Below are 25,220 nucleotides of genomic sequence, written 5' to 3'. Positions count from 1 at the left end.
AACTGTTAACAGTGACAGCGCGCACTGATCGCTATTGAGAGAAAGTAGCCCCAAGCAATTACAAGGTGTGACTTTTTGGACTACAAGGGTTTTGTTATGCTAATAAATCACTCATTCGAACACGAGCTGTTTTGAGAAGAAAAACGTGTTACTTTGCAGACCCCAGGAAACCTGCCGGAACTACTTGTACACTGACCAACACTGTACAATATCTAGGCTCACAGAACACTGTCGGGGGTAAGTCAGTGTGGATGCACGACACTGCTGACGGGGATACCATATAGATTCATGTCAAAAATCCCGAACTATCCCTTTAAGGAAAAGGATAGAGGAGGTTGTTGAAGGCTGTTGTGTTCAGTTCCACTAGATGGCAGGCTCATGCTGTGATGGGGAGTGTGGGGAGAAATTGGCACACTGTGTAATAGGTGTGGTCTGACCTTAAAACCTAATGTCAACATTGCATAAACTTTTATAGGCAGTGACATGCCTTTTGATATTTGCTTTTCGCAGATAAGTAGGGGGTGGGTAAACCTTTGACTAGCTAAAGTTCACAGATGTAATTTTTTGCATAATGCACACAAAAGAGAGGAATGCAAATTACACTCCATCAGCTTCTAGACATAATGATGTGCCAAGACACATTTTGTTTCTCCTTATGCAACTAAAATAAAATAAAAAAAAACCCATGAAAAACATTATTCCAAACCAACCCAAGTAAGTGCTATAATAATTTGAAGTATAATAATGCTCCCTTTATATGGCTCCCATCACTTCTTCAGGAGTACATAGTAAGGTGTAGCCACTGAAACATATTTAGAGCAGCAGGTAAGGGATTTAAACTGACAACAATAATCACAGATCTGGAAATTTCATCTCAAAATCATTAATGAATATTAATGTGAATATTACATAAGGAACTTTTAAAAAGACATACCTCATGCTCCTTGAGGTGCATATAATGTCTGTCAGCAAGTTTTCTGAATATGTCTTTTAAACACAGAAAACACCATGCTTATTCATGACAAATTTAAAATCACTGTGTGTTAGGTTCGTTTGCTTAAGAAATAATAGAATAAGTATGATTCGGAAGAATACTAAATGGATTTTTGTTGTATGCGTAATTGATCTTTAATAGTATAGTCTTATATGTAATGTATTATAGCATTAAACAAATTTAATCCAGGCTTACCAGACATGCAAGTTAGACGTAGAGACAGACAGATGAATCTCTCCAGAGTGATTCGCCCAGTGGAATCAGCGAAGCGTAGAGTTGTAAGTTTTAGCAACTTATCACTAACACGAAAGCCTAAGGGAGAACAAGACTGTAATCACCATGCTAGAACTGTCATGTTTGGAAGTGCTCCTATACTGTATGACAGATATGTGCCTAAATGGAAGAGTAACTATATCCAGCTAAATGACCCCTCAGTAATGTAATATCATGTCTGAAAGCAAAAGTGGTTGCATCAACTAGATGACAAAAACAACAGAATGAACCTGTGGCTTCCACTGCATGGCGAAGCTCCGACAGGGACAGAATACCATCTCTGTTGTTGTCCACGCGGAAGAAGATATCCTGTGAAAACACAAAGATTGTAAGATATTACTGAGACCTGCAAAGACATTTAAATAGTGGGCAAACAAAGTCTATATTTAAACCCAAAATGCATGTTTACCTTGTATAAATCAATTTTTTGCAACAGCTCGTGGAATTCGAATGCACTGAGTGTTCCAGTAACTGAGAGCTATTAGAGCTGTTAAGGAGCACCTTCATCCCACATCTAGCTAGTTATGTACAGTTTTAAAGAACTCCAGTCAACCTTAGACAATGAATGTACAACCTCAAATCAGAAGAAGTTGGGACAGTATGGGAAAAGAAATATGATGAGATAAAACAATTTAAATAATGATCTGACTTGAAACAGGTGATGTCAACAGGAGATTGTAATCCTGATTTGGTACAAAATCCATATCCTGGAAAGGCCTAGTCTTTGAGGAGCAAAGATGGGCTGAGGATCTCTAGTTTGTCAACAAATGTGTGAGAAAATTATTGAAATGTTTACAATGTTCCTCAAAAAAAGATTGTAAGGGATTTGGCTCTATTATGCTCAGGTCAGACGGCAGAAAGATGCATGCTGCAAGCTGCTCAAGTAGAAGCAAGTAGTTGAAAACTAGTTGCAGCCTGCCGTCTGATCTGGGCATTAACGATATTATCCACTGTAGAGGGTGATGCCCAAGTCAGACGGCAGGTTGCAACTAGTTTTCAACTACTTGTGTCTACCTGTGATGACAAAATCGCAGGTAGACACATGGCTGGTTTTGCGTCAATGAACAACAATGCAAATAATGGCAGAGTGCTGCAGAGAGTCTTTAGCAGAGGCAGGTTGATGCAAGTGGATCACGATCTGTTTGCATTTCAGCTGCGATTCGCTTCCAATTGGTGCAAATAGCAGGTTGGTGCGTATATAGGCAGGCAGTCGTGCAACGCTTGAGCGACCAAATCGTGGGTTGAAGCAGTTTGGAGTGTGTGGAGAAGAAGAGAGGAAGGCAAAAATGCACGTTCACACAAACTCTGGGACTTCCACAATACTCATTAACTTACTGCAGCAAAATTCTCAGAGTTAATTTCCCAGTGTTAAGTAAAAGTGTTAAAATATAGAGTTGAAATGACACCGTAAAAAGTTGATTTAACTTTAGGAAGTGTTAAATTAACACTGCAAAGATTGGGACAAAATAAACACCAGCATAGTGTTAAAATTGACTCTCTCTCAGAGTTGATTTAACACTACAAAATTTGCTGTGTACACTTCAACCTGCATGCCCAGTTGAATGGCTCTATCTTATCATACATGAACAAAATAGAGGTCACACATTCCCTAAATGTTACTCTTGAGTTGAAGAGCAAAAAGAAAAGGAGCTCATTAACAGACACCCATTTCCAGCAAGGTGCACATCTCAACTAACAGAAAACACAAACGCGAGCTGATGATGCTGCCTCTCTAGGTAACACAGCATGTTTTAAAGGCACATCTCACAATTTCGACTGTTATAACATCTGACCACAATGAAGGATTTGGCGCAAAACGCCTGTGTCCACTCGCCACCCAACCGATCGCAAGTTGCAGCATGCGTCTTTCTGCCATCTGATCTGGGCATATTCTGAACACCCGTGATCTCCAATCACTCATACGGCACTGCATCAAGAACCGTCATTCATCTATAGCTAATATACCCACATGGGCTTGGGATTACTTTGGAAAACTTTTGTCAAGCACTACAATACAGAGTTACATCCACAAATGCCAGTTAAAACTTGACTGTGTGAAAAGGAAGTCTTGTTTACTGTGTCTAGAAGCACCGTCAACTTCTCTGGGCTTAGAGGCATCTGAGACCATCACACAGTGGAAACATATATTGTGTTCAGACAAATCAGTATTCCAGGTCTTTTTTGTAAGAAATGGATGCTGCATGTTCCAGACAAAGACAAAAAGGACCATCCAGACTGTTACCAGCAACAAGTCCAAAAGCCAGGGTCTGTCATGGTATAGGGTTGTGTCAGTGCCCTTGGCAAAGGTAACTTAAGGTAACTTTGATGGCAGCATTAATGCAGAAAAGTACACAGAGATTTTGGAGCAACATATTCTGCCTTCAAGACGACATAATTTCCAGGGGTATTTCAACAAGACAGTGCAAAACCACATTCTGCACACATTACAAAGGCATGGCTGCAGAAGAAGAGGGTGCCTGTCCACTCTGTCCCCAATAGGGAAGGTGTGGCAAATTTTGAAACAAGAAATATAACAATGGTCCTGTACTGCTGCAGTCCCTAAACATCTTTTAAATGTTGTGAGAAGGAATGGCAACATTATAAAGTGGAAAATGCTTCCGTTGCAACTTTTTTGAAATGTGTTGCAAGACTCAAAATTGAAATGTGTTTATTTTGAAAAAAACAAAATTCATGAGGTAAAATATCAAATAATGTGCTGCTGTGTTGTTTTGAATGCAATGCAGGATTACAATACAAGATTAATTTACAAATCACAGTTTTCAATTTTAGCCCTGCGATAACCTGGCAACTTGTCCAGGGTGTACTCCGCCTCTCGCCCATAGTCAGCTGGGATAGGCTCCAGCTTGCCTGCGACCCTGTAGAACAGGAGAAGCAGCTACAGATAATGGATGGATGGATGTTTTCAGTTTTAATTTCGATTTCAACATACCGTCTCAACTTTTTCTAATTTGGAGTTGTATTAATTATTATATTCTTATATCTTTACAATTGTTTAATCGATGTTGGCGATGCAAACAAGATTATAGGATGATTGTTACAGTGGCTGAAAAGGTATAGGATACATCCATCATAGCAACGATACTCTGGCAAGCATCCAAGCTGAAGCCTCCTGTGCTTTGCCCATCACCTGGAAGTACAGATATTGATAAAGCAAAATGTTGCCTGTAAACTAGGTCTACTTCACATGTAAGACCAGTTGCTCACCTCCAATATAGTTCTCATTTAGAAATTTCTGAAGCTGCTCTGCGTTGAGTTCCTGATACTAATACAATATAAGAAATATAACAAACTTTCAGATTATAGTTTCAAATATTACATACATTCAGTATTTTATATATATAACACATCATGTCCATACCATTTCAGATTTGTATTACTAGGATTACAGTGCAGTTAACAAGCTTATGACATCCAATAAAAATCCATATCCAAATCAGCAGGAAAATTTGTGGAAATTTTGTTTCCTATGAAACATTCATCACCTTTTTTATTTTTTAAAATAAAAAGCAATGCTTATTGAATAAAAGAGCATAGTTACATGATCAGACAGTTGACGTGGAATTTTCTTGCCAGAACTGAATACCATAACGTGCTCTCTGAAAAAAAAATGTAAAAAATTGGTTAAGGAATGCTTCATCTATACTGAAAGCAATAGCATGTTGCAAATGCAATAGACTGACCTAAACGTCTCTCATCACAAATTCTCCCAACATTTAGGACACTGCCATTTGAACAATGTTAACTGTAGTGCACATACCCTGTGTGGGTTTCTGTCTTAGAACACAGGCTCAGGATGAAGGAGGCTGTTTGATTGGGCTCATAAGTATATGGCACAATGTCGTATTCTCCTGGTTCCAGCTTCAAAAACTCGGTTATTTCACGTGAATCCTGCATCACTCTGGTGCAATACACCAGATTACTGATGCTATTGAAGGAAGCTGTGGATTCTCCACTAGAATCATTCTTCTATAGGAGCAAAGAGCAAATACCGTATATGAATTTGAAGAAAGAGATTTGTGCTACAAACAGTTAATATTAGCCAAAGTTAATAATATAACTACAGGGCTGCCAACTTTTCGAAATTCCTTGGAGTGAGATTTTTTGGGGGGGGGGGGGGGGGGGGGGTCGACGGCAAAATTTTTCCACACACCATGCAGTAAGTGGGAATTTTGTATTCAGTTTGATATTCACTTGTCCCCCTGCATTCTGGTGTTTTGTTTGTGGGTCGTCCAGCTGGAGATGGACGGGGGGTGGGGGGGGTGGGGGGGGGGTTGAAATTTTGGATTTAGTAGATGTTCCTGCATTCTGGTGGATTTTTGGAGTGGCCTGCTGTGCCATACCTACATTCTTACACACCCTGACTTATCAGGCCTTCAGCTTATGGCCAACAAAAGCACCAAGTTTTGGCTTAAAAGCCCCCACACTAGAAAACTACAGATGACTGCCAATGTTCCTGTAGCCCTATAGACCTGTGTTTCAGATTTAAAGGCAAGTTCATGTTTGAAAATATTTCATCAGCTAAGCCTAAACACCTTCTGAATTGAAACTAAATGTTAAATTTTTAATAACTGTTGCAAAAAATAAGATTGTCCCTCACTGACTATTCATTATGCATTTAAGGGCTTTCCCCACCACTGGGTTCAGCAGAAGATTGGCATGGGGAAAAATATCAACAGCAAAAGAACAAATAAAATGCTTAAACAGTAAGCAAAATGTGCATGTGCTACAAGAAACATTAAAATGATTAAGTTTGAACAGTATTGAAACACAAAAAGCTGAACTTTGGCCATAGGTGGGAATGTGCACACAAAGTTGGGCTTAAAAATTTGTCATACTTAAATAAGCTATATTAATATATTTCTTATTATTTTATTTCTTATCTATGTGTCTTATTAGTAATAGAGCATTCATCAGGGCCTGTTATCTGACAAATATTCTCTACCTGTCTTGCCCTCTTTGAAACCCTGTCTCCTCAGTATATTGTTCTCTGTCTTCTTTTTTTTTTTAATTATTCACAAGTTCAAGTTCTTTGATATTACAGGTGACCATGCTTTATTTACTTTAACTGAGCAATTACATACATCATAAATAATTAAAAATAAATACCCTGTAAATAAACAATAGGTATGGTGGCTAATGGCTCTTCTTGCATTTGTAATATTATCTCTTACTTGCTTTATTTTACAACATTTCCAGAATGGCTTCAAATAAAGTCATAAAGTATGATAACACACAGTAAACAAACTAAAAATGCACCTTAATAAATGTGTGCTAAGGAGGTGCTCTCCCGTGCTGCTTGTTGGGGAAGATAGAGGCTGTGGCACAGCAGTAGGCCTATAATGATTTAGCATGCCTAGTACACAGCTCTCGATATGGCATTAAATATTCTCACAACACTTATAGGCTAAAACGATTAAGAAACTTTATGCAAGTTCATAATTACGCCAGTAACACCACACATTGGCGTGCATATGTACAAACCTGTCTAAGACACCCGTCTTCAACTCGGATACCTTCTTCTCTCTCCCCTTCCTCTAAATTGACGGTAGGCAATTATCCAACTTCCGGCGAGTGCAGCATCATTAGATGCGCCACCTACCATAGGGGAGTGTGTACAGAAGGGAACACCTCTCTGCCTGTTTAGCCATGCGTAAGGCGTAATTGATCAATCGCAAGTGGTTGGCGCGATGCAATGGGTAGCCTAGATCAGATAGATAAACTAGATTTTTTTTTCTAGCGTGAGAAATCGGAGGTATGGCGTGTGAGCGTGTGAAGACAATCAAATGCGTGTGTCTCACGCTCATTGCGTGAGAGTTGGCAGCCCAGTAACTAACTACAGTCAACCTACCTCTGGTGTTCTCTGAAAAAAGGAAAACGAGCTGTGAGAACAAAGATACAGAGTAGACAATGATAATTACCAAAAAAAAAAAAAAAAAGGTTTGACTATTCTCACTAGCCTTGAAAATGCTGAAACCAAGGTGAAGGTTTCTGGTGAGACGTCTGTTTCTCTTGTCAGGTTTTTGCATGAGAGACACAAGTATATTTGGTCCTTTGCTTGGTACTGGTTCACAGGCCTTATTTATCTTCGTGATCCTTATCGGAAACTGAGGGTTGGACCAGAAAGTGTCTAAACAGAATAGCATTATAAAACTGTTACTACCATTTTATACCTAAAGAGATGTAAAAGGTCATTATCAATGTTATGACTGCTTATAAATAGTATGATGGGTATTTAGCATAAGCAACAGCAAATTGCTGTTACTTCTATAAGTTAGTCTGTTGTTCTATCCAACCATTATCTATACAGCTTATCTGTCAGGGTTGCAGGGGAGGCTGAAACCAATCCCAGTTGACTTCCAGCGAGAGGTGGAGTATACCCTGGGCAGGTTACTAATCTATCGCAGGGCTAACACAGCAGCGAACAACCATTCACAATCATGTTAGGTTAAACACGGGGCAGCCATGGCCTGAGGTTGGGCTGAAGTGCCCTTGAGCGAGACACCTAACCCCCAACTGCTCCCTGGGTGCTGTACCATGGCTGCCCACTGCTCTGGGTATGTGTGTGTGCTTATTGCTCACTTGAGTGTGCAATGTGTATTCACTGCTTCAGATGTGTTAAATGCAGAGATTAAATTTCACTGTGTGCTTAAGCCCATGTTTACATTAGACCGTATCAGCGGATCATCAGATTAACGTTTTTAAAACGATTAGTGTGCACACAGCAACACCAATACACGATTTGCGTGCACACAGCAACACCAATACACGGATACGCTCGGCTCCAAATCACTCCGCCCTGAACAGCGAGTGCCCTCAGGAGGGTGCGCACTCCGGCCTTGCGCAGCTCACAGAGTGCGCGAGTGTAGTGCACAAGCTGTGATTCGGGACTGAGCCGCTGTGTGTGTGATCCCAGCGCATATCACTTACCACTTGCAAGTGGAAGGATGGCAAGCCTAAAGACAATCATAACTACACAATGGGCAGTATTTGCATCAGTATTTGCAGTATTTTCATACTTTTATACTCTTTAATGAAAGGTGATACAAGGCGGAAGTCCGCGCCGTTTTTCAGCAGTCGCGTCACATGACCAATGCCAGCGAATCAGGAAGGTGGATGTCACAGTGACGTTGTCCAATGACGACGCCAGCTAGAGCTCAGCACAGCATATCCGCGTATCCGCGTATTCTCAATGTTTACACAGCACCGGACCAGACACGATCTGGATTGAATACGTGGACCCTGGCGGATTCCCGTTTCCCGGCGTTTCCAGGCGGTTTAATGTAAACGGACAGTGCATCCGTGAAGAAAATGAGACAGATACGGTCTAATGTAAACTTGGCCTAAGTCTGTGCTTGAGTGGATGTGTGACAAATAAAGGTTCCTTAGCTTCTATTCACACCTATGGGCAATTTAGATTAGCCAGTTAACCTAATCCACTGTGGAAGAAAAGCGGAGCGCCTGTAGGAAACCCACGCAGGCACAGGGAGAAAATTAACTCCACACAGAAAGGCCCCAGTCTGCAGCAAGGTTTGAACCCAGAACCTTCTTGCTGTGAGTGCTAACCACTGCACCACCATGTCGCCCAATATTGTTCTAATGTACAAGATTTTTGTAGAGTATATTGGACTGTTTTCAGATTTTATAATTCATAATCAGAGTTGAAATTAATTTTTGTTGTACAATGACAACACTCAAAAAAATAAAACATTGGATTTACTTAACCGAGTTATGGCAACAGGTCCCACGAAACTGTGTTAATTTAGATGTATTGAATACAGTTATGTTTTGAATAACTCAACATAACTATATTCAATACATCTAAATTAACACAGTTTCGTGGGACTGGTTGCCATAACTCGGTTAAGTAAATCCAATGTTTTTTGTTTTTTTTTGAGTGAATGCAGGTGTTCAATTTTATGCTTTTTCTATTCTGTTCTACTTATGTAGGTATCTTAATGAGAAAACAAAAATCACAAATGTTCAACCTGAAATCAACACTTTTTTTTTGTTACTATGGTGTTTCATGGTCTGTGGCAGAAAGCATGAAATAGATCATCGACTCAGTGAACTGCTCATAAAATCTTAACGCTGCTAGATGTATGATTTAGAATTTCACCCTCTTTGACAGAAAAATACTACTGCAAGCTACAGGCAGAAAACAACATTTCATAACATGGACTGAAATAAATATTTTGACATTGCGTAAGTTTATTGAAACAGTGCCATGGCCTATACCATTCTCCATTATGCTGTGTACTGTCTGTCTACAAGTGCAACTGTCTTTTACACCAAATGCTTAGCATACATAATTAAGACATCATTGGTGAAAGATCTTCTCACTTTAAACAATAGCTTACCCTTTGTCTAGCACCGGTATATCAATATTAGTGTATATTACAGTGCCCTGGCAAAAAAAAAAAGTTACGCACTCTAATATTTGGTTGAACGGCCTTTAGCTTTGATTACAGCATGCATTCGCCATGGCACTGTTTCAATAACCTTACGCAATGTCAAAACATTTATTTCAGTCCAGAGCTGTATTAATTTTTCACTGAGATTTTGTGTTGAGGATGGGAGAGTCAAACCACTGCTTAAAGTCTTCTCCAGCACATCCCAAAGATTCTCAATGAGGTTAAGGTCTGGACTCTGTGGTGGCCAATTCATGTATGAAAATGATTCCTCATGCTTCTTGAACCACTCTTTCACAATCTGAGTCCTAATGTTATGCCTGTGCCATTAGGGAAGAAAAAAATCCATTGGTGTGATAGCCTGGTCATTCAGTACATTGTCAGCTGACTTCATTTTAGTGTCCCATAACATTGCTGAGCCTTGATCTGACCAACTGAAGCAACCCCAGGTCATAACACTTCCTCCAGAGGCTTGTACAGTGGCCACCAGTGGCGGCTGGTAGTCTTTCAAACAGGGGAGGCTGGTCGGTTACGATATTTCCAGATTTTAAAAGAAAAAACATCAATTTTGCCCATACTCTTGCCTCTGATCTGGCTGATTGTTGGCAGCGTCACAAACTGTGAAATAACAGGTTCTTTTGGCCCATTAGCCTACTGTCCAATATACATGATGGTGGTGTTGGGGGGAGGGGTATATTTTAACATTTTATATTTTAAAATTGTGGCATGTTGTTTAAAAATTGATCATTATTGAAAGCAGCTCTTTGTCAGGAACCTCAGCAGTAGAGCTGGGTGCCACACATTTCATTCAATGATACTTTCCCTATATTTTACTTATTTTGACTGAGAAATGTTTTATTGACAATTTTAATAACCCTTCACTTTTAATCCAGGTCTGTAGTGTGAAATGTTCTCAGCTGTGTTTTTGTTTAAAAATGTTTTCCAATTTGTAGCTGTGTTTAATTCATATCCAGAAAAACATATATTCCAATATAATATACTCAGCATAAACATTTTAAATAGATTCTATATTTTTGGTCCATCCATGACATATTACTAAAGTAGCCTATTTACTGTTGTTGATGTGGGTCACTTGCTGTTAGCCAATTCACTTTCTCGTACCAGGAGAGCTGAAAGGAACGAGTATTATTCCCGACCTTTTTCACCAAGTCAATTTGAGGCGTTGGTCTACCCTGCTCTTTAATTTTAATTTTTTCCTCGAAAGGAAGACTGGCAAATGGCTTCGCCAAAATTAAATCAGCAATGCTTGGCATCTGTGCGCAGCTTTCTTGCTAGCTGAATAGCCCCCTCAAGTTCAAGTTCAGTCACTCAAATAAATGAAATTTCTGGAACTAAGATAGCAAACTTGACAACACTATATTTACACTTTATTTACAATGAAAATATATACAAACTAAAAAAGCTGGTAGAAACCGTATGTAATGAATGAAATCGAAATGTAAGCCGATCTCTTACAATACACCACAGCACTTGCGAATCCACATGGGACTGATCTGAAACTCACCGCTGCCTGTCTATAGTTGAAACGAGCTGTCAATCAAAGAAAATATCCGGCCGCTTTCACCAATCACCAGTCTCCTCGCGGAAACTGCCATGTCCCTCCCATGTGAGGCTGGGAGTCCGTAGGCGGGCATTTTCGCAGTATTTGTCCAATAACCATCTTGCATTTTGAGATTGAAAAGCGCATAGCTCCCAAATGCCATTGAAGTCCACTGAGGCTGGGAGTCCGTGAGACTCCGTGGGCGGGCGTTTTCGTAGTATTTGTCCAATAATCGTCTTGCATTTTGAGATTGAAAAGCGCATAGCTCCCAAATGCCATTGAAGTGCACTGAGGCTGCGCTGCATCGCGCTGTCACGAGGGGGAAAAACTCACGCACACATTAAAGTTATAAGGGCATTTTTAGAGGAGGCTGAGCCTCCCTCGTTGTCTTAGAGCAATCGCCCGTGGTGGCCACTATACAGTACATGATGGGCGCATCGCTTCATGCGCTTCCCTTCTTCCCCTGACACACCCATCGTTCTGGAATTGGGTAAATGTGGACTTATCAAACCACATGACCTTTTTTCCATTAATCCAATCTAATCTAATCTAATCTAATCTAATCTTTATGCTCCCTAGCAAATTGAAGCCTTTTCTCCTGATTAGTCTCACTAACAAGTGGTTTTCTTATGGCCACACAGCTGTTTAGTACCAACCTTGTAAGTTCTCATCACATTGTGAGTGTGGAAATGCTCTTAATTTCACTATTAAACATAGCCGTGAGTTCTACTGTCATTTTTTTCCGATTTGACTTCACCAAGCATTTGTCAGGATCTTTTTCCAACCACATTTTTTTCCCACGAAGTTGATAGTTCATCACTATCCTTCTAGGTTTTAATGCAGTGGACAGTTCTTAACCCAATTCCAGTAATTTCTGCAATGTCCTTAGTTGTTTTCTTTGCTTGATGCAGGCCAATAATTTGATCCTTCTGAAACACAGTAACATCTTTTCCATGAGCACAGGATATGTCTTCTGACATGTTTGTTTAAGAAATGAGAAGCTACTCACTGCATCAGTTAGGGCTAAAAGAATTGTTGCCAGCTGAAACAGTAATCACTGCAGTAATTATCCAATCAAAGGCTCTTATGCATTTGCTTATTTAAATCCAAATGGCAACTTTTGTTTTGGCCGGGCAGTGTAGTATAACTGGCTAACTTGCATGAGCCTGCCATCTCGTAGAAACATCTCATGGAAATGAACACAACAGCCTTCAACAAGTTTTACAAGTCTGCCACTTGCATAATATTGACATTTTTACTTACTACTTACTACAGTTTTAAACTTACCAAGTAATCAGGAGATACTACACAGTAATTACCTTTACACTCCATGCGGCCACCAGCTGTGCTGCCTGCAAGCCAGCGGCCATTGTGCAATGATGAGATCCAGTGGCTTTCAGAAGAGCCGTCCAGAAAAGCAGGAGAGTAATTGCAGATATTCAGCTGACTGAAGTATTTGCAGAAATCCTCCATACACATCCTCAATGTAAAATCAGGACACATAGTGAAAATCAACATAAACTACAAGGCCATTTTCTTTTGTGTAAAAAATGTTTAAAAGTCATTTCTAGTGGTTCCTACCAGAACTCTCCATCATTCACAAAATTTGTGTACTTTCTGTGCTCTTCCTCACTGATTGTCATCCACATTGGTGATCTGAAAATGTTACAAATAGAACAAATAGGACATTTAAGTTACTGATTTAATTAGGTATGTACTTATGGACTCAGTCAAGCAAGCAAGAAAATATGAGGAAACATTTTACATTATCTTACACAACAACAACACAAACCCAGCACAAGACACACAAATTACTGGAAAGCTTACCCGGTAGTTTGTCAAATTAAAAATTTAATTGGCAAGAAACAATTATTCTCAATTGGGACAGTAAATCTAAGAGGAGTTTCAGCTTCAGGTACTCTACCCACGCTCCACAGAACATGGTTTTGTTCAAATACATCATACACAATTCTAAAAGGGGTTTTAGTACAGGTAAAGAATTAATGCTTATGAAGCAGAAAATTGTCAACATGTGACATACCTAGTAATCGCATGGAAAATATTTGGCATGCCATTTTAAATTGCAGTTATACCATTCTGTGGGCCAAAATACACGAATAGAAAGCTAGCACCATCATTGGTGTAAAGCAATGCAGCACCTAATGATGTCAAAATCAAGTGAAATAGGAGAAAATCATTACACTACTAGTCATTAGCCACTATGCCTGCTACATGTTGTAATAATGGTTTATAATGGTGAAAATTCTTATTAATGCACAGCCATTTCCATCCAAAACAAGCTAACTGTGCCACTGTGACAAGGAATAAAAAAATGATGATTGTATTACTTGGTTTGTTTACTTATTGCACGCTCAGAGCCACAGATAGTGTATAGTAGAGCTGGGATTAAAATAAGAAGAGCAAAATATCAATATTTTGTCAATTTAAGGTAGAATGTGTTTTCTAGACGCATTTCTAGAGACTGCCACTTTCATTTGTAGTTGTCTAAATGTGTTTAACTGTGTAAAACAACTTATTTTGCTGATTTGGCTATGTGTACAGTTTTAAATGCTTGGTTATTATTTCTGTAGCATGGCGGTTTTACAGTGTTAAATACTGTAAAATAGCACAACCTCTTACCCATCACTCCAGTTTCCCTTCCATTCTGTGTGTCCCCAGGGGTTTAAGAGCCTTACAAGCAAAACCTGCTTGCCTTTACTTGTCACCTATTTAAAGCACCCACAGAATTATAGTTCAAAACATTAAAAAGAGTTCCAATGACTTCAAAAGGCAACTAGTCACAGAAACACACACACACACACACACACACACACACACACACACACACACACACACACACACTCATAAATAGAACATTATAAAATTGAAAAATGAAACCAAGAACAATTTATCTTATTGATTTAGATTGTAATTAAGGTACAGTTTGAAATTTTAAAATAGCTTTAAATTTATAAATATCATAGAATTCTAAAACACCATAGAAAATAAACTGTGATTCACAATATTGCCATGTAATCGATCTGGTTCAATTGGCCATTTCACACTTAAAACAAACACTATCTTCACTGGGGCCCAAAACTAATCTAGAATGACAATGCGCCTGTGCACAAAGCAAGGTCCATAAAGACATAATGCACTAAAGTTGGTGTGGAAGAACCTGAGTGTCCTGCACAGAGCCCTGACCTCAACCCCACTGTTCACCTTTGGGATGAACTGGAACACTGATTCAGCATCAGGCCTCCTCACCTGACATCAGTGCCTGGCTTCACTAATTCTCATGTGGCTGAATGGGCAAATCCCCATAGCTACATTCAAAAATATAGTGCCAAGCCTTTCCAGAAGAGTGGAGGTAATTCTAAAAGCAAAGGGGGACTGAATCTGGAATAGGATGTTCAACGAGCACATATAGATATGAATATGTCCAAAAACCTTTGGTCATATAGTGTCGTTTCCTTCCAATCTTTGTGATGCTATGATAGCCTGGGCTCATACAGTACCTCCATTGCAACAGGTTACTAAGGATTTACAGAGACCCATCAACTCCACACCACAAATAGTGGAAAGAATCCATGTGATAAAACATACACAGGTTAGTTACTGTACATCATGCTGAATGAGCATCTTAGTGGTGCTAGATTGCTTTTCCTAGTCTTTTGGACTCATTCCCTTCCTGCCTTATCTATAACATTTGAACAGAGGTGGGCAAAGTACCCAACTTTATTACTTAAGTCAAAGTACAGATACCACTGGTCAAATGTGACTCCGATACAAGTGAAAGTTGTACAGTCAATTTTTTATTAAAGTTGAAGTATTGAAGTACTTGCTTTTAAAAAATATTCAAGTATTAAAAGTACTTTTTCTGTCAATGCATCATTGTATTATTGCCACAAAGCTTACTAATGTGTTACCAAAGACAAAAATGTAAATTCACAAAATGAACACATGCTGTGCCATCATGGTGGTTTAACGTTAAGCTAGCTAGTCAGTGAAACTCCACCTGACATGCTAGCAAACTCTTTTCAAACTCGAAATCATATTGGGTAGCTAACGCTACTAGAAAAGAAAGATTTCTACATTCTGTTTATTTGGCAAGATTATGCTAAAACATATTTCTGAAAGGACTTCAGATAAGTTGTTATTCATCTTAGCGTAACTCCATTTTTGCATGCTAACTAACAGTGTCCAAGTTAACTATCTATGTGTTAACGTTAGCCGTGGACAAGGCTACGGCAACTTGCCGAGCAAATCCATAGAAAGTCATTTGACTAACCAGACTGCACAGCTATTGCAACATTATTGCTAGCTCTAAAAGCATAGACAACTTTGCTGCAAGCTTTCTCTTGGAATAAAACGTTTATTTACCTCAATATGCTTCCGCATGTTGGATGGCGAGTTTTTGTAGGCTGTGATGTGGTTCGTTTTCGGCAAACAAAGCAAACATTTAAAACAAAATTAATCTTTATTCCTTTCAGAAAACTGAAACGTAGGTTCTAGGTATGCCCATGGGTGCGTGCATTCCCTAAAAGAACTACCTCCTTCCATTCTGCCATCAACTGATCATGTTCAAATAATGCTGCTGAGAAATCATTGAACTTGATTTTATACAGTCTATGAACATGACGTGACCCTAGTGATTAGGCTGTCTCAGTGTCACCTGGGAAAAACCAATCAGGTTTTAGAAAAGAAAAGAAAAAAAACATTCACTTTTAAAGCTGCTTCATAGTAACGAGTAACGAGGACCTTGACAGAAATGTAGTGGAGTAAAAAGTACGATATTTGCCTTTCAAATGTAGTGAAGTTAAAGTCATAAGTTTCCAAAAAAAAAAAAACTCAAGTAAAGTACAGATACTCAAAAAGTGTACTTAAGTACAGTACTCAAGTACAGTAAATGTACTTCGTTACTGTCCACCTCTGCATTTGAACTTTTGTTCAGACACTTCAGTAGTAAGGTAAGTGTATTTTTATTTGCAATTGCAAATTACTTTAAAAGACAGTAAAGTCTCTAAAAATCACAAGCTGCTTCTTTAAATTGGATTAATAAGACATACCGAGGTGACCCCTGTCACAGTATAGGCATGACCTTCAATTAGACCATTGCTCTGCTCTGCATTCAACTCCGCCTGAAAAAAGAGCCTTGTAACGATGCTTGGTATACAGGTATATATGAGATAGAGAGCTTATTATGTTATTAACACAATGATGAAATGTACATTTTAATGGAACCATCACCTTACAGCATAATAATATCTCGAACAGTATTATGCACAAAGGTTCATGGAGATGTAGTTAGTGTATTTACATGTCCAGGTGTACCACACCCCATCAGAGAGTTGGCTCTGGCTGCTCGATGAATCAGGTCATGCAAATTTTGAGGGTTCTCATTTTGGGGGCTTAAGGTCATGTGCACACCACCAGTAAAATCTTTCAGGGCTTCAGATACCCAGCCCAATTTCATGTCATCATAAGAACCACACACTCTGAAACAAATGCAAATGACACAGTTTCCAGCGAAATTCATAGGAAGTTAAATTTATGTCATGCATAAATATTAGATTGAGGCTTACTTGGCAAATGCTTTTTCTAATAGAGCAGACCAAAACTCAGGAGGTCTTGGACTTTGGGGAGTTTGAGGACTATGGGGACGTACAAAAATGAGTTGTCCATCAATGGTTGGCAGTTTGTCATCGATGACAACATCAACCCATTTCCCAAACCTCCAGAACTGTGAAAAAGATTACAATCGCAATCCCATAAGCATAACAAAACAGATATAAACTAAAATGCAAAAGTACAAAACAAAACTAAAAAAAAAAAAAGTTTGAGTGGAATACTTGCCCTAAAGTGAAATATTCCTATATAATCCTTCTGAAATGACTGTCCAGGAGGAATGATGTTCTCTATGACGTGCCTCTGAAAGGTCAGGGCACCAACTGCAGCTAGAAACCAGCAGTTTCCTTAAAGAGCAAAAGCACACTTACAGTTGTGGTCAGAAGTTTACATACAGTGCCATGAATGTCATGCCAATATTTGGACTTTCAGTAATTTCTTTGAACTGTTCTTTTTCTGTGGCTGAATGATTGTACAACATACATCTTTAAAAAAACACACTAGAATTTGGTGCACAAGTTTTAATTTTCTTTGGGTTTCTGAAATCAACACAGGGTCAAAATTATACATACAACACACCTAATACTTGGGTAAAATGCCTCTTCGCAAGATTCACCCAAAGAAAATTAAAACTTGTGCACCAAATTCTAGTGTTTTTTTTATTAAAGATGTATGCTGTACATTCTGCCACAGAAAAAGAACAGTTCAAAGAAATTACTGAAAGCCCAAATATTGCCATGACATTCATATCCAAGATGACATTCATGTCAATGTATGTAAACTTCTGACCACAACTGTACTAAGCCACTGAGATTTAAAGTGTCATTGCATACCATTTTATTTGAGAGGCCTGTTTGTGCAGGGTATCTGCACAGTTTTCAAGTACAAATTTAAAGACTTTTAAGACCTTTTCAAGACCTCTAAATGGAAAAATTAAGACTGTACCATGGCAAAGAAAATGATAAATACAACAACTTAAAACTGTTTTCTGCAATAGTTTTTTTTACTAACTTTAAAAAGAATGCACACAATTGGTGAACAACAGGGTGCATCAATGGCAACTGTTAGACATGCAAACAGCGGAAGCAAAGTCGTGTGTTTTGGGCTTGCAGAACTACTGTAGCAGCAAGGAGAAGACTGGTGTTTACTGGAGAAAACACAATGAATCATTTCAAAACGAAAACAATAAATGGCAAGTAGAACCAGCTGAACAACCTTAGCCAGCATTATTTCAATCCCCAAAGATTATCTTTGATGATGTGTGATTTCGTGTCCGACAGCAAAATCGGTCTGAGTGTCGTACAGTATACAGCTGGCTGAGGAAGTTCTCGGGTATCTTCTGCATTATAGCAGGTAACAGCATGAACCTGTTTATGCAGTCATGCAATCATCAGAGCATTACATTAAACACAGAAAAACAACTGTCACCTTTCATAACCATTATCAATATTAATCAATGTGTTGTAATAACTGTAAACTAATTATCAGTGCAACTGTTATATCAATGTTCATTATTCAAAAATAATCATTAATTATTATCTATAATCCATGCATAATTGTTTGTATTACTACTACTAATAATAATAATAACTACTTTTTTAATAATAATTAAAAAAAATTAACTCTTTTATAATATTTTAATAATCACTACTTATTAGCTATATTAATTAATAATTAATAGAGTAGCAATTATAATTCAGTATTATTAATTACTACTTAATTAATAAGCAGTGATTATCAAAATGTAATTTAATAATAAGTAGTAATTATTATTATCAACTACTAAATTATACTAATAAATAATAAGTAGTGATTATTAAAATGCTATAAAATTGAGTTATAAGATTAGTTAAAATTTTTATTAAAAAAAGTAGTAATTATCATTAGTAGTAGTAGTGATACAAACAATTATTCATGGATTATAGATAATAATTTGTTTTTAATAGTGAACATTGATATAACAATTGAACTGATAATAATAATAACATTAACAAGTATTACTAGTAGTATTATTGTTTATTATTATTAGTAGTAGTACAGTTATTTTATATCAACGTTCACTATTTAAAAAAATAATCTATAATCATGAGTATTTGTTTGTATTCTACCAATTACTACTTTTTAATAATTTGTAATAATTTTTAATCACTTAATTTTATCTCATCTCATCTCATTATCTGTAGCCGCTTTATCCTGTTCTATAGGGTCGCAGGCAAGCTGGAGCCTATCCCAGCTGACTACGGGCGAAAGGCGGGGTACACCCTGGACAAGTCGCCAGGTCATCACAGGGCTGACACATAGACACAGACAACCATTCACACTCACATTCACACCTACGGTCAATTTAGAGTCACCAGTTAACCTAACCTGCATGTCTTTGGACTGTGGGGGAAACCGGAGCACCCGGAGGAAACCCACGCAGACACGGGGAGAACATGCAAACTCCGCACAGAGAGGCCCTCGTCGGCCACAGGGCTCGAACCCAGACCTTCTTGCTGTGAGGCGACAGCGCTAACCACTACACCACCGTGCCGCCCAACTTAATTTTATAACATTTAATAATCCCTAGTACTTATTAATCACTAATTCATAAGTAGTAATGATTAATAATCAATAATAATTACTATTACTACTAATTATTATTAGTGATTGTTAATATTATTCTTATTATTATATTAAAAACACTGTTGTAGACGTTAAGTAATAAAACAAAAACTTTTTGTACAAATTATTTATACTGTACTATATTTAGAATTATTGTATTTTCTGGAGTTCTTTGTAATTGAGTTTTGAAATAAAGGTTGTTTATATATTTATATTAAACTTAGTACAATAAACAATGTTAATTATGTAAAAAAAAATGATGCTAATCATTATTAGTAGTAGTATTTCCCCCATTTTCCACCTGACTCTTGTGTGCATGCGCGAACCCCCCCGCGTTTCACTCCGGAGTGCTTGACCTCTAACGCACACGCGCCTCGTGTCCGTGAAAAACCAGTTTCCCAGTCCGCCGTGTCCCCAGCGCTGCCTTACCGTCTTTAAACACATTTGTGCGATCCAGAGCTTTTTATCGCAAACGATTCTTCTCCTTATTTTGGGGGTATTTGTCATCCCCCAACCACTTGTCGTTAAACAGACATCTTCCCATAATTATCAACGCTTTCTAGCACCCACGTAAGCTCCCTGCGCATCTCTCACTCTCCACAACCACCGCACCACACCACGCTGCCTCCAGTAGCCTCCGAACATTAGTTCTTGTTCTACGGAACGCACAGAACCAATGCTGCTCCCAAAAGGTACGCTGGTCACTTTTAAAATTATGGTTAAAAAAATACCCCAAACCGAATGGAGACATTTCACTTGTTCGGTCCAAGATTAAATTTAATACCTCCCTTTCGAAAATCCCAGTCTCATCTCATCTCATCTCATTATCTCTAGCTGCTTTATCCTTCTACAGGGTCGCAGGCAAGCTGGAGCCTATCTCAGCTGACTACGGGCGAAAGGCGGGGTACACCCTGGACAAGTCGCCAGGTCATCACAGGGCTGACACATAGACACAGACAACCATTCACACTCACATTCACACCTACGGTCAATTTAGAGTCACCAGTTAACCTAACTTGCATGTCTTTGGACTGTGGGGGAAACCGGAGCACCCGGAGGAAACCCACATGAACACGGGGAGAACATGCAAACTCCACACAGAAAGGCCATCGCCGGCCATGGGGCTCGAACCCGGACCTTCTTGCTGTGAGGCGACAGCGCTAACCACTACACCACCGTGCCGCCTGAAAATCCCAGTCATTCCAAACAATTTAAAGGTGGGGTATGAGATTTTTTTCAGGAGTATTTTTTACCATATTGCTTGAAAAGCTCCTCACACCCATGTTGCAAGCAGTACAATAGAAGGTTTGACCCAAAAACGAAATATTTTAATCCAGTCTACAGTGCAAAATAAAGGAAAAACGCCATCCAATCCTATCGAGGTACCACCTCAAAATGATTGGATACTGACACGTCAATCAGACTGAAGCCCGCGAGCAGCCCGTCCCTTCTGTGTGTGTGTGTGTGTGTGTGTGTGTGTGTGTGAGAGAGAGAGCGAGCAGCCCCTCCCCCACACGCGCACTGCGAGCAGAGTGTCACAGGATTTTCTCAGTGCGCTCCCTCCAAACAACGGGGATTTACACGAAAATGGAAGGAGATATTCACATAATTCTTTCACAGTGAGTGCCACAAGGCTCTCCTGAACACACTGATGTAATTCTTTTGTCTGTAGTGTAAAAATGAGGTCACTAGAGCGAGTTAAAAACAAGTGACTTTTCTGCCAAGTTTATAATGGCAGTCTATGAGGCTGCGCGGCTGTCCTCTCCTCACTTTCAGGCTTCTCATTCAAAAACTGCAAGTCCTATCGTGTAGGTAGACACATTGTGTGAATCAAGACAAGTGTGGCTACTACTTGTGAGAAAATTATGTGCGTGGAGTGAAAATTGGGGCTGAAAACACAGTTTAAATGAGAAAGTTTGAGCTATTTTTCCAAGCTCTCTACACTCTCCACTGGTGTGTAACGCAGTAGACACCCATTATAAAGGCTGATTTTCTCAGGCTTTATAAGGGGGAGGGGGGTGGAGACGCGGGGGGTGGGAGCATGGCGAGGGCGGGCGTGTTTCTTTTCAAAATATGGCTTGCGGGAACCGTTATTCCAAAATCTCATACCCCACCTTTAAGACGCTTTTAGGCCTTGAAAACCGAAAGTTGTATTTAAGACTTTTTAAGGACCCGCAAACCCTGTTGTGTCTAACTGTAAAATAGATTAATTAAAAAAAATTTTTTTTAATAATTTGCAAAAAATTTAAATATCATAAAATGAAAAATGCCTACACTACAGTGGAAACAAGGCTACAGCTGGCATCCATTCAGGTAGTACTTTAATGTTTTCTTACCCACTTCTCCCTGGGCAAAGTCAAACCTGGAAACACCATCAATAATAAGATATGGATTTGGCACCATTTTCTGAAATAAAGCCAACAGCTATTAATAATTAGATAAACTTCTAATATCAATAGGTCTAATTTGAAATCATTGTTGAGAATCAAAAGCAGACTCTTACAGTCACCAATCAATCAGTACAGGAATTTTTCTATGGTTGCACTCTTTTAATTCATTTTGAATGTTTGTATATTCAGTGTGTGTGTGTGTGTGTGTGTGTGTGTGTGTGTGTGTGTGTGTGTGTTTTATTATTTTAACTTTCAGAACAGGTTTCAGCACTGTATAATTTTCATAATCATCCCAATTATCATTTCACAGTCAACAAAAAATTAGTTTTGGCAGAAATACCGTTGGTCTTATCCATTTCACTTTAGCCAGCTGCTGAGGATTTAGCAAGTCTCCTCCAATGGAACTGTTGTCAGGGGGGAACATGTCATCAATATATCTCCTGTTTCTGATGAGATAATACTGGTGCAGCAGCTCATAGTCCTGGTCCAGGAACTTCTTCGGGTTACTAAGCGTGCCAATGCCATCGCTTTCCTGACGCTCCTTTATGATATTCAGACATACACCAGGAGCAGACATCTTGGAATGTATTTATTCTGTTTAAAAACATATGTCATACAAGGTTATTGCATGCAATTAACATTTTTGAACATTTGAATGAACCACAAATCAAAAGCTGCAGAAGTGTAAAGAGCAGGTAAACAAATGACTCCTTACAAAATATTTTTCATCAACATGGTAACAATGCAGTCGAAGTATTAAGTATTGCAACATGAGACACTGCAGCAATGCTATTACTGATGAATAAACAAATAGCATAGGTGTGTCTCGAAAAAGCTAATGGTCTTGAAACTGTTGTGAAATTTCATGAACTTGTGAGGACACATGACTGAGGAAGGCAGGAGAAGAAATAGAATGAAAACAATTAGAACTCAGTACCAAGAGTGTGAACAGGGATGTCTCCACCACAAGTTGAGTCCTTCTTGTTAATTTATATGCCTGAAATACTGTATTTTCCAAACAGGAAGGAAGCTATTGAACTATTTCAGACATCTGACCTTGCTGCCCTGTTCATTTATATCAGTTCCAAAATCTAATCAGTTTATCTACTGGTTACACAGATTATTTCAAATAAATCCTACAAAGATTCAATTACTTGTTCTTACGATATCATGCTAAAGAGAATCTCAGAAAGCTGCATGGACAGATGGATGTACAGCTGGACAGAGCAATGGATGGACAGATGGCAAAAACTGTAGATAGCCAGAAATTACAATAACGTTATATGACAAACATGAAGAAAGCTATTAAAGAAAAACTATTCAGCCATTTGACACTGACCCTGTTTGCATTAATTTCAAAATCTAAACAGTTCATCTGCTGGTTACAATGATCAATTCATATACCATCCATCTGTAGCCGCTTATCCTGTCCTACAGGGTCGCAGGAAAGCTGGAGCCTATCCCAGCTGACTACGGGCGAAAGGCGGGGTACACCCTGAACAAGTCGCCAGATCATCGCAGGGCTGACACATAGACACAGACAACCATTCACACTCACATTCACACCTACGGTCAATTTAGAGTCACCAGTTAACCTAACCTGCATGTCTTTGGACTGTGGGGGAAACCGGAGCACTCGGAGGAAACCCACGCAGACACGGGGAGAACATGCAAATTCCACACAGAAAGGACCCCATTGACCACTGGGCTCAAACCCAGGACCTTCTTGCTGTGGGGCGACAGTTCTAACCACTACACCACTGTGCTGCCCTGAATCCATATACATCCTAAAACATTCAACAACTGATCCTTGAAATATTGTGCTCAGATAATAATGAGAATCTCGGACAGACAGACAGACAGACAGATGAGAGTACAACCCTAAAACATAATACCATCATCACTCAGTGGTGGAAGCATAAAGACAAAGTCTTCAACTGGGCTTAATAAGGAATGATTGACAGCAGACTAGAAACATCATGATCTTGCATATTTACAGTTTTAACACCGTTAAACTAGTAGCAACATCCTGGGGAAAAATTGTTTTATTCAAGAAATCCTTGCAGTAACATGCACTTTTGCATGCATTAATTTGGCAGCTGCTTTTTTCGAAAACCATTCAAAAATCCAAACACAGATCCCTTTAAACAAATCAGGTGATACAAGTTGTATTATATTTTCCTCCAGTTGAGGAAAATATAATACCACCTAAAGTGCAACAGTAGTTCAAAAAAGAGATGTACTGAGAAGTTCTATACAGACTAGTCATAACACTGTCAGTTTAAATGTGATTTTTATTTAAAAAAAAAAAAACCAACAATTTACAAATGGAACTTGCAATAAAGTGCTAGTAAGTATAACAGCGAGCAACACAATTTATCACTCACAAGTCACAGAGACAGTGTGTGCATATATTTACATGCTAAAGGCTAACGTAGCAATATTTTTGATATTTTAAGAGCTAAAATTATGCTCTAAGCCTGCTTCAGACTGCAACTCACTAAACAAGAGTTTCTAATGTGAGATTAGATTAGATTAGATTAGATTAGATTAGATTAGATTAGATTAGATTAGATTAGATTAGATTAGATTAGATAGAACTTTATTGATCCCTTTGGGAGGGTTCCCTCAGGGAAATTAAAAAAAAGATTAGTGCATGCAGTTCGAAAAATGCATGAAGAAGGTTTAATTTTTACCTTAATGTAAGCTGACATATGTGTCTCACACCGAGAAATGGTAGCCTTGCTGCCTGTTGGTGTCTTTGTTGTGTTTGCCTCAGGTGTTCATGGGCTGGATTCAGTGCTCCACCTACAGTATATGTGTATTTGCCTGAATACATTACAGAGTAAAAGCCCAAAGATGCTTTACACGATTCAACAAGAACGGACAAGTTTTATTTCAACTGTCCATACCACAAGATCCACAAAAATGTAAAGGCTCCAAGAATGGAAATTTCCATTGTTGTAAAGTTAGAGATTTTGTTGAGAAAACAAAACGTTAAGAGGAAAGCTGAATACCTTTTCAAAGCATTTTATTCTTATTATCAAAAACTTTATATGGTCAGTAGAAAACCAAAGTGAGTATGCGTGGAATGGTTTTCTGAAGTAGATATGTGATGTTTTTCTTTTTTGTTATATCTTCATATAATTAAGGTGATGCAATGCATTGTTTATTGTTCAAAATTGCTGTCAATCAGGAAGTTGTTAATGACTACATCAGCTACCCCATTGTGGCCTTGAGCTACACTTTCTCTTTGTTTTATGTCTTAAACATCCATCCATTATCTGTAGCCGCTTATCCTATTCTACAGGATCACAGGCAAGCTGGAGCCTATCATTTGA

The 25,220-nt window shown here is 38.7% G+C and overlaps 1 protein-coding gene across 1 annotated transcript; it reads right to left on the bottom strand.

Annotated features, from left to right (window-relative positions):
• Nucleotides 1-254: 254 nt before the first annotated feature.
• Nucleotides 255-24,681, bottom strand: LOC132894456 (calpain-1 catalytic subunit-like). Its single transcript, XM_060934289.1, has 20 exons — nucleotides 24,576-24,681; nucleotides 22,220-22,473; nucleotides 21,826-21,895; nucleotides 17,114-17,232; nucleotides 16,843-17,000; nucleotides 16,578-16,755; nucleotides 16,327-16,398; nucleotides 13,898-13,983; nucleotides 12,839-12,913; nucleotides 12,577-12,737; nucleotides 7,246-7,415; nucleotides 5,046-5,254; nucleotides 4,827-4,884; nucleotides 4,493-4,550; nucleotides 4,351-4,415; nucleotides 1,677-1,745; nucleotides 1,498-1,576; nucleotides 1,190-1,306; nucleotides 935-987; nucleotides 255-802 (listed from the first exon to the last, which is right to left on the bottom strand). The coding sequence occupies exons 2-20, from the start codon at nucleotides 22,454-22,456 to the stop codon at nucleotides 776-778; spliced, it is 2,061 nt and encodes a 686-aa protein (XP_060790272.1). The 5' UTR covers nucleotides 22,457-22,473; nucleotides 24,576-24,681; the 3' UTR covers nucleotides 255-775.
• Between the last annotated feature and the right edge of the window lie 539 nt (nucleotides 24,682-25,220).

The sequence above is a fragment of the Neoarius graeffei genome, chromosome 11, assembly GCF_027579695.1.
Source record: "Neoarius graeffei isolate fNeoGra1 chromosome 11, fNeoGra1.pri, whole genome shotgun sequence".
Classification (NCBI taxonomy): domain Eukaryota; kingdom Metazoa; phylum Chordata; class Actinopteri; order Siluriformes; family Ariidae; genus Neoarius; species Neoarius graeffei.
This window is presented reverse-complemented; position numbering and strand designations above follow the sequence as displayed.